The sequence below is a fragment of the Penicillium brevicompactum genome (genome assembly GCF_028827555.1).
Source record: "Penicillium brevicompactum strain IBT 35665 chromosome Unknown utg000006l_segment0_segment0, whole genome shotgun sequence".
Taxonomy (NCBI): domain Eukaryota; kingdom Fungi; phylum Ascomycota; class Eurotiomycetes; order Eurotiales; family Aspergillaceae; genus Penicillium; species Penicillium brevicompactum.
This window is the reverse complement of record NW_026623209.1, coordinates 4,568,574-4,583,847: the sequence shown is the minus strand read 5'-3', so window position 1 is coordinate 4,583,847 and position 15,274 is coordinate 4,568,574. Positions and strand designations below refer to the sequence as shown.

General features: G+C 49.8%; 8 protein-coding genes across 8 annotated transcripts; 4 read left to right on the top strand and 4 right to left on the bottom strand.

The window, feature by feature from the left end:
- Window positions 1-259: 259 nt before the first annotated feature.
- N7506_009954 (ABC transporter ATP-binding protein) lies at window positions 260-2,722 on the bottom strand (the record flags this gene model as incomplete). Its single annotated transcript, XM_056959247.1, has 1 exon — window positions 260-2,722. The coding sequence occupies one exon, from the start codon at window positions 2,720-2,722 to the stop codon at window positions 260-262; it is 2,463 nt and encodes an 820-aa protein (XP_056808637.1).
- Window positions 2,723-4,444: 1,722 nt separating this feature from the next.
- On the bottom strand, window positions 4,445-5,074 carry N7506_009953 (MGR2/ROMO1 family protein; the record flags this gene model as incomplete). The annotated part of the gene is made up of 5 exons (XM_056959246.1): window positions 4,445-4,568; window positions 4,634-4,724; window positions 4,783-4,812; window positions 4,878-4,904; window positions 5,011-5,074. The coding sequence occupies 5 exons, from the start codon at window positions 5,072-5,074 to the stop codon at window positions 4,445-4,447; spliced, it is 336 nt and encodes a 111-aa protein (XP_056808636.1).
- Window positions 5,075-5,817: 743 nt separating this feature from the next.
- On the top strand, window positions 5,818-6,783 carry N7506_009952 (FHA domain-containing protein; the record flags this gene model as incomplete). Its single annotated transcript, XM_056959245.1, has 1 exon — window positions 5,818-6,783. One exon carries the CDS (start codon window positions 5,818-5,820, stop codon window positions 6,781-6,783), a length of 966 nt encoding a protein of 321 aa, XP_056808635.1.
- Window positions 6,784-6,800: 17 nt separating this feature from the next.
- On the top strand, window positions 6,801-8,135 carry N7506_009951 (uncharacterized protein; the record flags this gene model as incomplete). The annotated part of the gene is made up of 2 exons (XM_056959244.1): window positions 6,801-6,944; window positions 6,996-8,135. 2 exons carry the CDS (start codon window positions 6,801-6,803, stop codon window positions 8,133-8,135), a joined length of 1,284 nt encoding a protein of 427 aa, XP_056808634.1.
- Window positions 8,136-9,325: 1,190 nt separating this feature from the next.
- N7506_009950 (ribonuclease P subunit p20 family protein) lies at window positions 9,326-10,074 on the bottom strand (the record flags this gene model as incomplete). The annotated part of the gene is made up of 2 exons (XM_056959243.1): window positions 9,326-9,909; window positions 10,002-10,074. The coding sequence occupies 2 exons, from the start codon at window positions 10,072-10,074 to the stop codon at window positions 9,326-9,328; spliced, it is 657 nt and encodes a 218-aa protein (XP_056808633.1).
- An 853-nt stretch (window positions 10,075-10,927) lies between these two features.
- On the top strand, window positions 10,928-12,360 carry N7506_009949 (fungal specific transcription factor domain-containing protein; the record flags this gene model as incomplete). Its single annotated transcript, XM_056959242.1, has 3 exons — window positions 10,928-11,001; window positions 11,062-12,094; window positions 12,160-12,360. 3 exons carry the CDS (start codon window positions 10,928-10,930, stop codon window positions 12,358-12,360), a joined length of 1,308 nt encoding a protein of 435 aa, XP_056808632.1.
- A 353-nt stretch (window positions 12,361-12,713) lies between these two features.
- On the top strand, window positions 12,714-13,226 carry N7506_009948 (GNAT family N-acetyltransferase; the record flags this gene model as incomplete). Its single annotated transcript, XM_056959241.1, has 1 exon — window positions 12,714-13,226. One exon carries the CDS (start codon window positions 12,714-12,716, stop codon window positions 13,224-13,226), a length of 513 nt encoding a protein of 170 aa, XP_056808631.1.
- A 16-nt stretch (window positions 13,227-13,242) lies between these two features.
- Window positions 13,243-15,070, bottom strand: N7506_009947 (uncharacterized protein; the record flags this gene model as incomplete). The annotated part of the gene is made up of 6 exons (XM_056959240.1): window positions 13,243-13,675; window positions 13,731-14,125; window positions 14,174-14,468; window positions 14,522-14,663; window positions 14,721-14,801; window positions 14,848-15,070. The coding sequence occupies 6 exons, from the start codon at window positions 15,068-15,070 to the stop codon at window positions 13,243-13,245; spliced, it is 1,569 nt and encodes a 522-aa protein (XP_056808630.1).
- Window positions 15,071-15,274: the final 204 nt, after the last annotated feature.

The following is a 15,274-nucleotide window of genomic DNA, read 5'->3' as shown; positions in this document are numbered from 1 at the left end:
GGGTTGCCCCAAGCGCTGCCCGGGTCCACGGGTGGTTTCAAGGATTCAACAGCTCCAGGTGTGAATCTGTAGGAGTATTTATTATTGAAAAGAACCTAACATAGCTAGTTGAACAAGACCGGGCCTATCATCTTCATTGATTTTGTGGATTTTGAATTTCAAGCAATGTGTCTACCATCCATGGATCTAACCAGATAGCAGCGAACCCTCTTCCAACCTTCTTCGAAAGTTGGCGCCTTCTATTCTCGAGCTAAACCATTTACAACGCAGGCTTTCCACCCAGTTTGCCGGCCCCAAACTGATTTTGCCAGAGATTTTGATATCTTCCTCCCTCCTTCTTTAACAGCTCAGTATGCGACCCACTCTCTACGACCTGGCCTTCGTGCAAAACAAGGATGCGATCAGAGCCAACAATAGTGGATAGCCGGTGTGCAATGACAAATGTAGTGCGCTTAGCCCTCAGTCGGTCCAATGCGACTTGGATCTCTGATTCTGTCTGTGAGTCCACGGCACTTGTTGCTTCGTCCAACAAAAGAATGGGTGACCTTTTGAGGAAAACACGAGCAATAGCAATTCTCTGTAGCTCACCACCAGACAGCTTCACACCCTGCTCGCCGACCTTCGTGTCATACCCAGATACAAAAGTGAGAATCTTTTCGTGTATGGCTGCGGCGCGACATGCCTCGTAGATCTCTTCGTCGGAAGCAGATGGCCGAGCATACCGCAGGTTCTCCATGATAGACGCGTTGAAAAGGACGGGATCTTGGGGCACGACACCGATGGTCTCACGTAGCGAGCTGAGTGTAACTTCGCGGATATTTTGGCCGTCGATTTCGATGCGCCCGGTGGTGACGTCGTAAAGTCGAAGCAGTAGGCGAAGAATGGTTGTCTTTCCGGAGCCAGTCATTCCTACCAAGGCCACCGTAGTTCCGGGATCGACAGAAATATCGACATTTTTGAGGGTGCTGAGCCTGGTATCGTAGGCAAAGTCAACATTACGGAAATCCACACGGCCATCACCCCACTTGAGATCCAAAGCATCTTCCTTGTCATTGACACTGGGCTTAGAATGAAACAAGAAGAGCAGACGCTCGGCGTCTACCAAATCGGAGACAAGCCAGCGGTACTGTGAAGATAGATATGCCAAAGGGGAGATAAGCGACGACCAGTACTGAATGAAGAAGACGAAGTCTCCGGTCGAGGCACGTCCCACGGAGATCTCATGTATGATTAGCGAGGCAAGAGAAACGAATGCTAGTGGCTTGATTAGGTCGAGAAGTGCCTTTCCAACTGCCCGACGGCGGCCAAAGCGAGCGCTTGCCCCTAGGCGAAGATCAACTGCTTCCCCAAATCGTGACCTTTCAAACAAGAACTGGTTGAAGTAGGTGACCGTTTGCCAGCCTTGTACGGCTTGGTGCATGATGCGGGTTTCATCTCGCTGCGTTTGTGAGAGTTCGCGTCGCTGCTCCATGTTCCAATTAGAGGTAAACACCTCTGCCGAGACATAAGTGATGGATGCAACTACCACCAGCAATGAGGCGTAGACATTAAACTTCAAGTAAAATACAAAGCAGGCGATGAATAAGTCGACAATTGTGGGGACAATATCAAGAATGGCCATTTCCAGTAAATTATTGAGGGCCCCGCCCTGGTCGATGGATTTCATGACTTCTGCCGAGTCGTTGTCGATGTGGAAATCCATGGACAGGTTCATGACGTGGCTGAAGGCAGCATTGGTGATCTGGCGATAGGAGAATTGTCGAATCGGGATCTTGACGAATGCCTCGATTAACCCCAGACCAGCTCCACTGCGAATGAGCTGCAACAAGGCCCACTTGCCTAAGGAAGCATATGGAGTCTTGTTGGCAAAGATGCTGTCGGTGACATCTGCCAGCTGTTGCGGGATCAGGATATTCAAAGCTCGATGGCAACACAAGCAGGCGATGCTTATGGCGATACACAGCTGCACTCCCCGATTATTCCTTGGAACCAGGTAAGGGAAAACAATTGAAAAGCCCTTCAGGTATTCCCACCAACCACCAAATGTCTGCAATTGTTCATTGCGAAGCTTTTTCACCCGTGCCTCTCTACCTTTCTTGGTGTCTGCGTCCGACTCGCTCTCACTATCGGAATTTACACTGCTGTTATCTGAGTGGTTTCCATTGACTGCACCATAAGTCGTGTTGTTTCCATTCAAAAATGGACGCGATTCCTCGGAGTTCTTCTTCTTCCGTGGTCTGATTTCCAATAGGATCGCAGCTACCACGATGAGGAGCAAGAATAGACGGACCGACGAAATGGTAACCTGTGCGATTGGCTCCCACTGTCTCGGTTTGTGACTCAAGGATAGCGCAAGGAGTGGAATTTCGAAAGCAGCGGTGACCGAAGAAGCACCAGCCACTTCGTACTTGGAGGAATGTTGTTGCCGGAGCGACACCGCAGCCCATACGACTGCCAGAGAGGTCATATGCACCAGGAACGGCTGGGAGTGGTCCAGGTCATGGGTGGCAATATTCAATGCTGTTTGAGCGACATATGTGAAAACCACCAAAGTGGTCACGACGACCAAAACTCGAACTCGATGCTTAGAGCGCCTCTTGCCCCGAGCTTTCTTGCTTTTCTTTCCCGGACTGCATTTCATAAGACAGCTGGCCACAATGAAGATACTTGCTACCACTGTACAGCCGTAGTGAAGAGCGCGGGAGGCCAGCTGTGCAGCCATGGCGAAGGAGGGGGAGGTAAGAGAAAGGTGGAATAGGGATGCCGTCACCCTTGGACGAGACGGTTCTTATATTATCCAAGTTGAGCCGCACACTGTTTCTCCAAGCCTTCTTAAGCCGAGTCAGTCCTTATTGGATGCGATGCACAACCTCATGTCAGATGTCCAATGAAACGATGGACGCTAGTTGGAAGGGGGCTGGATGAAGCGCTGCACGGTCAGACGAAGCTGTGACCCTTTTTGGCCTGGACCCAAAGGCTTCATCTTTTTCATTGTTAGTATTGCAGATCAGAATGGAATCTACCGCCTCGCCTTACATTATTTTCGTATTTTGATTGGTGCTGAGATGAGCACATGTTATCTATCGACAAGTACGAGAGTAGCTGACCATGTTTTCGGTGACTCATTTAGTGTCTATTGAATTTATTTGCTGTGTGCCCCCTGGTTATAAATTGCGTATTCTACTCTGTACACTGAGTACTTCCATTTCAATGCGACCGCACCGTGCAGCCACATCCAATCGTCTCCTTTGCCGCTACGTACACTGACACGTTGGTTTCCACTAATCTCTACAGAGTATACAAAGCATCCAAACGGCCACACTAAGCCTGCATAGACCAGGGATCACCAACAGCCATGTCCCTATCGTCATACCATATCTTGTTGGTGGCTGGGACAACAACTCTGCTGATCTTTACATCCGGCCTCGGTACTCATGGTTGGACAAGCGGGAACGGGCATTGGTAGACAGTCCGATCTTCGATGCTCAGCGGCAAGATACGCCATACGTACTATTGCCCAACCTTGAAAATCATTTCGGAACTGTGGGATCTTCCTCGTCATGCTAATGATTTCGATCTTCGATTCATTAGCTAATCGGAGTATTTGAAGAACGTGCGAATGACATGTCCATGCAGACTGGCGCAGACTTGATCATTCCAGAATGCATGCAGGTAGGTGCTTTGGCGCGTTGCATGTTGCTTCTGACCCCGGATTTACGTCGACGGCCCCCGCAGCGTCCAACCAAACCAGGCCTGAACTAAATCGGCCAGTCTTTGCCAGTCTGCCTTGCGAGCCAATCGATATGACGATAACAATGAGGCTGTATCAAAAGTCCCGTTTTGGAGATGGTTGCCTGAGCATTCCCAAGCAGGAATCATAGATGTCGCCCATAAGGGGCTCTCTTTCTATGCGTATCGCGGACCTCGGGAGCAACGAGCCCATCTTCCCGCTCGGACGTCGTGATCAATCAACAGTTGGATTCGCCACTTTGCTTATGCCGCTTGTGGAATGGGCCAGGCAGCAGCATGTTCGGGAACATCAGATCGCACTTGCGGCTCAACGCACCTCCCCGAAGCTACATGGCCTGTCAGATCGTTAGGTTATTACTGAGCACGGGCGAGTATAGGCGCAGTAGTTATAGCAAGTGAATTAGAATCTGGAAAATAAACCCTAGGGCGGTTGGTGTCACTGAGGTACAGTGGGATCCAAAGCGTTCCGGGTACTGCAAGGTTATATACATCGCGTGCCGGATAAGCGAGTGCCCATGAACATGTTCATCAGAACCATTCTGGGGTACGTTTTCTGACACTTGAAACTACCGAAAAAAAAAAAAAGAAGCTATCTCTCGTCCGTAGAGATATTATCGTACAAGGGACGTCGCCGGGGAGTGGTCATGTCGCATGTTTCCCGAGAATAGTCCGGAGACCGCGAGAAAGATTGTATTTATTGGCGCATTGGCTGGAGGGGGCTCTGTCGGGGGAGCATCATCGGAGGTCCTCGGGCACGGAGCCAGAGGTCGTTCTTGGGTCCCTCGTTGCGGATGACGCTACCGATGGACATGAACAGGCTATCAAAAGAGGCGTCGATCAATATATGGTCCATCATGACATCAAGCTGGAGACACAAGCTTACCCGAAAGTCGCACCCGAACCCAGCATGTATTTACCGAGTGTCCGCATGACACCGTTGGGGCCAGCACCGTACTGGAAGATGGTGACGGTTCCTATGGGAGGTAAGCTTCTGTTTGGACCCAAAGGATGAAGGAGATCGGGGCAACGAACCGACAATGAATCCCATGATACCACCAACAGCTGAGGGAAGTATATTAGCAAGAAGGCATTGATGGATAAGAGCGACCTTTTTTGCGATCACATACTGGAGCCCATCATGCAACCCATTTTCACTATAATTAGGTCAGCACAATCATTCTTGGGTAGTATAAGACTATCCTCAACGTCCAGATCAATGCGCAAGCAATGATCTCGTGTTGTATGGAACGGTTGACATACTCTTGTCGAAGGTCGAGGGGCCCCCTGGGCCAGCCTGAGCGGGAGGACCAGCAACCACAGGCATTGTGAAGATTGAGATAAATGCGATTAGCTAGCTGTATTAGAGGTACAGGCGATAGCTGCAAGCTGAAGATGAGATTGATAGTCAAGGAACCAGCTCTTTTTGCTCCCCAGTCCCAAGCTTCTCCGCCCTCGTCACGTGAGTCAACGGGCGCTAAACAACACACGTGCCCCTGTCTCACGTGACCCTGCCGTCGAGGGAGCAGCGAATACCCTCGCTCTTGCCCGGTCGTCCTGTGTGGCAACTATTCCCCCGCTCTCTAATTCTTCTTCCGTTGCATCTTCCTTTGGGCGGTTGAAAGCCCTGCGCCGAGGCGGTAGTCCCGTCTTGTGCTTGTTCATTGCTTTAGTGTGAGACTATCGATGATTCGGACCTCAGACGCCTCCTTGGCCTGACGCACTGGTCTGATTTCACACTTACTTCCTTATTGACCGCGAAGTGAGTTACCCGGACTCTTTAATTTACTGTGGGTCGAATCGAGACCTCGACGTAGGGGCCAATTTATTTGTCTCTCACCCTAAACAGCACTAACGCGACCGTCCTCATTTTAGTCGGGCGACCCTCAAGTGTAATCACCCTTGCGCGCACTCAATCCCCCCAACTCTCAGGCATAAACCGATATTGTTAGACCTTCTCTTTGCAACATCCAGACCGCCCAAGACCACGGCCCCTTTTACAATTCGCGACCGTTCACGCGCTCCGTCTAGACATCTCACATCCGCCCAAAAACATTCGCATCCTTCTCCATGACTGCTGTGGCATCTCCACCTAGTGTACAATCGGGGTCTCGCTTGGGATGGTACAGTTCTGGTAACGGAGGTCAAGGAGCCCTGTCTTCAGTGAACACGGACGACGTCTCGCGGATGTTTATGCCACGGAAGCACGTTCAGCGATCCAACTCCTCTTCTTCCCTAGGGTCGAACTCATCAACATCTTCGACATCTACCGTGACGAATTCTCCACAGGAATCGCATGCCAACCAGAGTTCCGGCAGCGAATCAGGAACTTGGTCATCAAAAAAGAAGACCTCCAAAAATCCCTGGCCGACCTCGAAGTCTGAGCCGGTATCAGGGGTAACGAACGCGCGATCTCAGGCTGTGCCTGCATTTTCTTCGGGGCCCAGCGCATCTTCAACGATGTCCGCCATGCACCAGACTTCGAATATCGTCCCATCGCAACACATGCCTCCCTCCTCGCAACAAAATGGCGTCCGTGCGAACGGACAGTCCGCAGAATCTCCGGTGATGCTGATACTGGTCCCCATGAACGGCACTTTCGACAGGAAACAAATCAACGTGCCCTATTACCCGGAAGTTCTGCGCATTGGACGCCAGACAAATGCCAAGACAGTACCTACACATCTCAATGGGTTCTTTGACTCCAAGGTTCTTTCCAGACAGCATGCTGAACTATGGGCCGATAAGTCCGGCAAGATCTGGATTCGCGACGTCAAATCCTCGAACGGTACCTTTGTGAATGGCCAGAGATTATCTCCCGAAAACCGGGAATCGGAGCCGCACGAGGTTCGCGAAAGCGATACCCTGGAACTTGGTATCGACATCGTCAGCGAAGATCAGAGCACCATCGTTCATCACAAAGTCTCGGCTAAGGTTGAGCATGCCGGCTTTTACGGCAACACACCCAGCATCCTTGACCTGAACTTCGGGGACTTGGACCCTGCCTCTGGGGGCGGCCTTCTTCCTTCCCCCTGAGCCAACCCCTCTCTCATATGCGTGGCCGGGCTGGGAGCAATGCTAGCAGCCGCAGTACCCAGAGTGCGGCCAGCACTCAGGCCAGCGCTTTACATCAACAGCGACAAATGAATTACTGGAACTCGCCTATCTCCATTGAACAGGTTGTCAAGAGGCTCACGGTATGGAAACGAAATTCCAGGCATATTTTGCACTCAGCTAACCAAATATAGAGCGAGTTGAAATCCGCCAAGCAACAAACTACAGACCTTGGTCAAACTGATGATTTCTTGACGACTATCATGAAACCGGGCTATGCAGAGAAGGAGAAGATGATGAAGCCATCTCCTTTGGAAGCCAGTGCTGCTCACCGGCAGTTGAATGGACGACCAAAAATGCCGCGGGTCGACTCCTTTTCTAGATTTTCGGATCCCCCCGCTCCTCCTCCTCAACAACCTTTACCAGAGAAGCCCGATGCGCTCTCTCGGAGTGCGTCGGAGTCATTCTCTTCTTTGAAGCGCAGTGATACAGAAAAGCCCAAGGGCGGAACTGGTTCCCCTGTATCACGCGACTCGAGCCAAATTTTGTCTCTCATCGAAGCACTGTCTACTGCTAAGCGGGAAATTGACACTCAAGGAACCCGAGTGAAAGAATTGGAGAGCATGCTCTTGCAGGAACAGGCGGCTCGCAAGTTGGCCGAAGAAAGGATCAATGAGTTGGAGACACGTCCTGCCGTGGAAAGCAAAGATACTGCCGCGGATGACCATGTTCCGATCTTAGAAAACGGTGCCGATGACGGAGAGAACAACGAGACGGAGGACACCGTGCAGGTCAACGGCGTCCACCCTTCAGAGGACCCTGCTTCACAAGAAACCCAGACAGAACCCCCTGTGGAGGACAAGTCTGCTGGGCTTCAGGTGCGCCTGGACGCCATGATGGAAGAAATGGAAGAGATGAGAAAACAAATCGCATCCTTCAAAGGTCGTGCAGAGCACGCTGAAGACAACACCAACCAGGCTCGCAAGTCACTGGCGGAAATGGTAGAAACCTTACGCAAGGAACGAGCCGAGAAGGCATCGGTGATAGAATCTGGCAGCAAATCTGCTGCACATGATCACAGTCCAGCCAAGGACTTCTCGGGCCAGGCAGTGCCAAGCGATGGCCCAGTCGAGCCCAAGGCGAACACCGCATGTGTTGACTCCGCCAACTCGCACAAAAAGGAGATCGATGCTGCAGCCACTGCATTCGCAACCCAGCACCAGAGGCCCAATTATGTGGAAGAGGCTAGTCCTTATGCCTCCATCTTCGGTGTGGTGCTATTGGGCGTGGGGCTAATGGCCTACCTCAACGGTTGGCAAAAGATGGACAAATAAACCTACTTGGGTTTCTTTCTAATTCTGGGGTTTGGTGTTTCTTTGACGGCTAATTTTACATACGTACTTTGCATTATTTGACCTTCTCTCCTGTTCTTCACATCAGATTTCAGCCTCCGCCAGTCATGACTTTTTGGCGATGAATGTCCTGTTCGTTCCCATCTTGATTGAGGATGACTTTTTCCTATTGTCCTCAAGCCCACACTGTCTCTCTTATCTCTTCACGAATTTTCTGACGAATCTCTCGAATTCCCGGAGTTCCCTTCCCAGGGTCTTCACCATGGTCTTTTTCGACTTCCACACCCTCTTCCTCCTCAATATCTCTTTTTTGTTCCTTTTCTTTCTACCTACAATGTTACTATTATCCTCTTGCCCTCTTTTGGGACTCGGCACGTCTTTCTCTCTCTCTCTCCTTTGTTTGTACATGATGGGGAAAATAAGGAAACGCTCACGACTTGTTGTCTCATTTGATGAAAGGCATTGTCATTCTTCCTGTGTCAGCGTAAGGCTTTTTGTTTTGGCGTATCAAGGAGTTTCGTTATTGCAATTTCGGTACTCTGTCCGTGTTGTTTTATTCCTGTTGACAGATATGGACTTGGGTCTTGGTTTACAATTTCAATTTACTAGAGCCCAGTCTTTTACTCCACTTTATCGTACTGCTTTTAGAACTAGTTTCTTGTCGCAATCGCCGTTCGCGCAATTCATACACACGCCAAGAGGAACATTGTGAATGTAGATGGATTGTGATCTTACCTACCTATTATCTAGGAAGGCTAACTTATGCATGAGTAGTGTACTTGGGCTTTCACGCCATGGAAATTTCTCCAGCTTGCGCGGATCGTAGGCAGACATTGCACTTGTCGTGGGAAACGCGCTGGGCAAAGCCCATGGGTGCGAAAGCACCACATTGCTGACTCCAGATTGGTATAGATAATAGTCGGGCGCAGGTCAGGCAAAGCTGAATAATGTGTTGTTCAGCTGACTGTCCGAGAGGTGGGCGGCCACCACAAATGCGCCTTTTCAATGATAATCACGGGGGCTCAGCTGATTTCACAGAACTCTGGCGATATGCATAGTTCTCTCGGTGATCTGAGCCTGGGGTGGGGTGCCGCGGGCTTCGGGGTCACTTGGGTCATCGGGTAGTGGGCTGTTGCCAGGAGTTGGTCGAATTGTTTTCGTTCGTAGTCGATTCACTTGAGGGTCACGGCGACCTCAACCATCTTGATCCACCGTGTCCGGCTCTCCGGCAGTTCTTCGTCATTCTCTGTAGGCTCGTTCTGGCGCTTTCCCTTCGCTGGCTGGGAATCTGTCTTGGACGTATCATCACCCTGGCCAGCTTGGCTCTGTTCCTCTAGCCGCTGTCGTTTTTGTTGCTCTTTCGCTTTCCTCTCCTCGTCTTCAACAACATCATCCACCACAAGCACACTTCCTGTGTTGGTGCGCACTGTGTACTGCGTGGTTTTCTCCTCGAACCATTTGCCCACGTTCAACGCTTTCTCGATAGCCCGCCCAGTTGCCTTGACGAAGACTTCTTCCCGCTTGTCGGAAACTTTTGACAGTTCCTCGAGTATCTGTTGCTCACTTTTGCGCGGGTCTTCGAGGCTGATGTTGGCAGTAGCGCGCTTCTCGGCTTGCAAGAGCAGTTTCTGGACGCGCTTGACAGCGCTCATGAATGGTGTACTGCTTGAGACGTAGACAACTTTGGGCACCGAAGCTCCCGCGAAGGGAGATGCAACCGGCGCATGTGGTATGGGTCGTTTCTCAACCTTGGCATCTATGTGCAGTGTTAGCTTGCTTGGTCAGGCATTTGCGCCTATCATTGGCTGTCGCGAGTTGATATGGTAAGTGGTTGGGTGAGATTCTCACGTTTGGGGAGTTTGAGGAGGTCTTTGTTCTTCCTCTCGAACTTGAGCTTCCGTTCCAGAGGCCCCTTGCCCATTTCTGCAGTGCTTCTCACGTGTGTGCAAAGTTGCGGAGTCAATCCAAGTGTGCTGCTTATCGTCTGCCTTTTTCTGCCGGGCGGAGCTGATCCGTATCTATTGTTTATGTCATCTGGTTGAACCCCCCAATCGGGACCAGTGACGTTCATGCGTGGAGTAATGTACAAAACGCAAACAAACAGTCAAGAATTTTGTGTTTGTGCTTCTCTGTGTGGTATAATTGGGCAGGATTGTCCTGAGAACTATATTGTGGTACCAATTTCCATCATAAATTCAGTTTGGGTGATTTGGTCGAATCATGTCACAAGTATATATTTGATGCACCGTATCGACATAGAATACAGCACCTGTCCCCAACAAACAAATGAACATCTATCCACCCCTCGCTGTTTCTTTTTCGCAGATAAAGGACAAGTTATTGCCTGACGATTGCTCTGTACCCCAATTGCCAATCCAAAGGCTTCAGCCCACGACACTCACGTGATACATCCCCCTCACCCTTGACCTGATATACCGAGATGTGGACACAGCGCACCATTGAGCTTCAGTATGAAGATCTCAACATCTTGCATACAGTGCAGAGCTGGAAAACGAAAATGTGTTGTGGAGGCGCAAGGTCTGTCCTGCCAACATTGCCTGAAACAGAAGAAACAATGCTCCTTCCGAAGATCTCCACTACGACCAACAAGACTTTTACCACATGCCCAAAGAAAGCAGCAGACGGTATCTACATCTTCAGCATTATGCATTCAAGCCATAGGGGAAACCCTCGATACTGTGTTGGAAGCGACATTGATTGATCTCTATCTAAGTCTGATCCACGACAAGCCACACACCTTGTTCAACCCAAACATGTTGAGAAAACGACTGCGCGACGAAACACTGCCCAGGTCAATAATCTATAGCATTATGGCATTGGCTGCCCGGTATGTGACTTGGTATAGAGCATGAAGTGGCCGTTGAGCCGACTTGACATTTTCTCCCAGCTTCTCCGATGAACCGGAAGTGCGACAACGGACCAAGGAATTCTTCGAACTTGCCAAATTCGCGCTGAAATTGGATATTGATAATGTCAGTCTCGACACCATCCATGCAAGCATCTTGGTTGGGAATCTCTGCGGAGCCGAAGGGGAGACTGCAGGCGAGGCTCTATTTTTTGGTAAGAAATTCTTTTCAAATGTTACGAGTATCTCGCCTCACCAAAATTCAGGAATTGCGTTCCGCATGGCACATGTGCTTCATCTCCCGGACCCCGACCCCGCAGACGATACTATTACACAGGAGGTCAAAGTGCGTACATGGTGGTCGTTGTATATGATCGATACTTGGTCATCAGCAGGCCTCAACATACCGCGTCAAATACACGACAAGGGCACAAATCGTCTTCCAATGTGCGAGAGGAATTTCTGGTGCCTTGAGCCTGGGCAGAGGCTTGAATACGATGCCCAATTCGGGATTGGTTTGTGGGGGTACATGGTCATGCTTGCTCGCATATTCAGTCATGTCCAGGACCTTCATGTCAAGCTCGCCGATGGAGAGCTGAACGAGCAGCAGGTAGAAGAGGTTACTGAGGCATTGGCTGATCGGCTTGATAGATTCTTGGAAGAACTTCCATCGGATCTACACTTCACTGTAGACAATCTCGAGTCTCATGCTGCTGCAGGCCTTGGGCGAGGATTTGTCGCTCTTCATTTAGGGTATCACCACTACGCTACCCTGCTATATTTCCAGTATCTTGACATCCAGCTCCGCGAGACACCAAGTCGCACCTTGTTTGTTGCTCGTTGCAAGTATCACGCAGCTTCTTTCAGCGATATATTGAGGCTATCCCATGAGACCGAAGAGTGTGGGGTGATTTATCTCATTGTTGCACACATGACCGTTGTGTCATCCTCTGCATTGCTACATACATTGCTCTTCGGGAGCCAAGATGAACTACAAAACACGCGAAAACGATTATGTCACAATTTCGAGCTTCTGTTGAAGTTGAAGCAATACTGGCCCGGAGTGGAGCTCATGGTAAGGCTCTGCCTATGTTGATTTCGACAATTCAGACTTGTCCAGCTTATATCTAACGTTGACAGATGGACCGTTTATTCACATTCCAGAAAGTGTGCATGCAGTCTATGGACAGCATCTATACCGCCGACAGATGGATTGTAAAGTTCCTTCTACAACATGCCTTACCAATCGAAGAAGAGGCCGGAACACCAACAGGTTCTGACTTCGCAGAGCGCGGCCAATACGCACGAGATGCCTTGTCAATCCTTCGACCGTTGGTGTGATTCTGAGAGCATTGATCCTGATATTCCAAGGTTTCAACGAAGATCAAATCCGAAGTATCTGGTTGAGCCCATAGAAACCACTGGCTTTTGATAATGATTTTCTTGGGCAGTGAGATTGTTCCAGTGCGTTCCATAACCGGCTAAGATACAGTTGGCCGAAAAGTGGAGACGGATTGAAGCCAATTTCGGCTGAGTAAAATGACTGCAACTGCCCAGCTATAAAAACCTTTGACAACATTGTACAACTTGGATCCAAACCTTCTGACGTCGCCGTTGAAACCCAAGGACCTCCATCTCCGTGAGAAGGCACAATCTTCCCGCAACACCTGGACAAAGCGATCGCATCTCGAAATATGGACATCACAAAAACCACACCCAGTCCGTATACCCTTCGAACTCACCGACCTGGTGACATGGGCTGGATTGTTCATCGACATGGCGCTTTATACACCACAGAATTTGGATGGAACGAGCGATTTGAGGCTCTTGTAGCCCGTGTGACCGCTGACTTTCTGGAAAATTATGATCCAAAATCAGATCGTTGTTGGATTGCCGAGCGTGATGGAAATATTATCGGCTCTATCATGCTAGTTAAAGACAGAAGCTCCAGCGACCATGCAGCCAAGCTCCGTCTTCTCCTCGTGGAACCGACCGCTAGAGGACTGGGTCTGGGCCAAGATCTAGTACGGCAGTGTTCCAACTTCGCACGGGAAGTGGGCTATTTACGGGTTCATCTGTGGACAAACAGCGCACTGCTCTCGGCCCGTCGCTTATATGAAAGAGAAGGGTACAAGCTCACAAGCTCAGAGGAAAATGACACGCTGGGTGTTAGATTGAACTCGGAAACTTGGGAATTGATGCTTTAGCATAATTGAATCACAACTAGGGCCGCCTGGTAGCTTCATCCGCAATTTTCAGTTCTTGCTGGCCTCGCCCACTACTTGCCACATTTGCATCTTCGCCATCAAATAACGCTGCAATCTCCTCGAGTGTTGGACCCTTTGTCTCCACGAAGAGGAACCAGATACAGGCACACTCGACAACAAGAATAGCTATGTAAACAAAGTAAAACCGCCACTGCAAAGCTTCCAAGCCAATTGGGTTGACATATTGGTTGAATACGGATGATGCAGCCGTCAGGGTCATTCCAATAGCGATGCCTTTGGCCCGAATATTGAAAGGGAGAATCTCGGCTGGGTATGCCACGGTGAGACCAGGCCAGGCAAAGCCCGCAACGCCGTAGAAGAGGAAGATCATGGCAATGACCGCGGAGCCCGCACTGGAATTTCCAGTCTGAGCGTATACCGCCGAGCACCTGGTTCAGAGGTCAGCTTGAGTCGTACGCCGCAAGTGAGATGTGGAAATCTTACCCGGTCCAAATTGCAAAACTGATCAGCATTCCTACACCAGCGATCATAAATAAGGGACGCCGACCAAGAATATCAACAAGGAAAGCAGAAAATCCAACGGCGACTAGCAGAGACCATATCTGCAAAGCGCCGTTGATCATAGATTGATCGTAAGACGATGTGATACCGACTGATTTGAGGATGTCATGGAGATAATATGACACCAGCCCGTTGCCTGAGCACTGTGAGAAGAAAGAGACCAGTGCAATGAGAAGGAGACGTTTTCTGTTCCCCGGTGTTTGTATCAGGACTTGCCATCCGTCACTAGAGTTGATTTTCTCTAAGAGTAATGTCTGCTGGATCTCGTGGAATTCAAATGCACAGAATGCATCATCTCTGTTTCCAGCTCCATGATACTGTATTCAATTAGCTATGCATCAGTAGTGAATGGAAAACCTTCATACCTTGACCAACACATCAAACGCCTCATCTGGACGGTCTTTTGCACAGAGCCAGCGGGGACTCTCGGGCAGGAACCAGATGCCAAGAACTTGAATGAGAGGCATGGCCGCCTGCATGCCCACTGGAATTCTCCACGCAGCCTCTGAGGTATACTTTATTGTTCCAAAGATTGTCCATGCGGCAATGATGGAGCCAAGGTACCATAGCGTGTTATACATAGTGGTCAATTTTCCACGATGCTGAGGGTAGGCGAGTTCGGTGATGAGCAGAGGAGCGGACCCCTGGCTCACGTTGGATCTAGTGAGCTGCCAATCAGTGGCTAAATCAAAATATACAGAAGAGGTGCTAACCCTAGACCGACGAGAAATCTCCCTGCAAGAAACATGTTGGAGTTTACCGAGGGAACAACTTGGATGATGGTTCCAACAAACAAGACCAACAAGCCAAGGGTAACACCGGCTCTTCGTCCAAGGGTATCGGCGATATAAGAGGCTATCAGATGTGAGATTAGAATACAATATCCCCTCATAGTAGAGAAGGGTGACATACAGAACAACAGTGCGCAAACACCACCGATGTTTTGAATTGCCGTGAAGAGCCCCAAGGTAGAGCCACTTGGATTGTTGAAGTCTTTGGATATTAGCATATCTCTTTCAAATGGCTTGCCAATACCTACAGTCCTGCCAAGGGGTCATTGTCTGTAGCCCGTTCAAAAGAGACCCATCATATCCGTTGATAGTAGACCCAAGAAACAAGATTGGCATCATCGGGTAAAGCTTACGCAAACCACGATGCTTCCACCATGTTACCCGAGGAACTTCCATCGAAGTAGGTCCAGCGTATGCAAACTCCGAATGACTTGCACTGATCCCCCCTTCCGTATCCTTTGCTTCTCCCATGTTGTGATGTCGATAGATGCTCCTTGAAAGTTTGATGAAAATGCACACAAAAGACAAGACAGTGATGGGCCACCGACACCTTATATACAACGACATCAGCCGACATCTTCCAGCATTCCCCAAGTTGAAACCGTATAGTCCCCAGTAACCCCGGATTTGTGCCTAATCAGGAAAAGCGTGGGAGCAGCGCCACGGTTAAAGTTG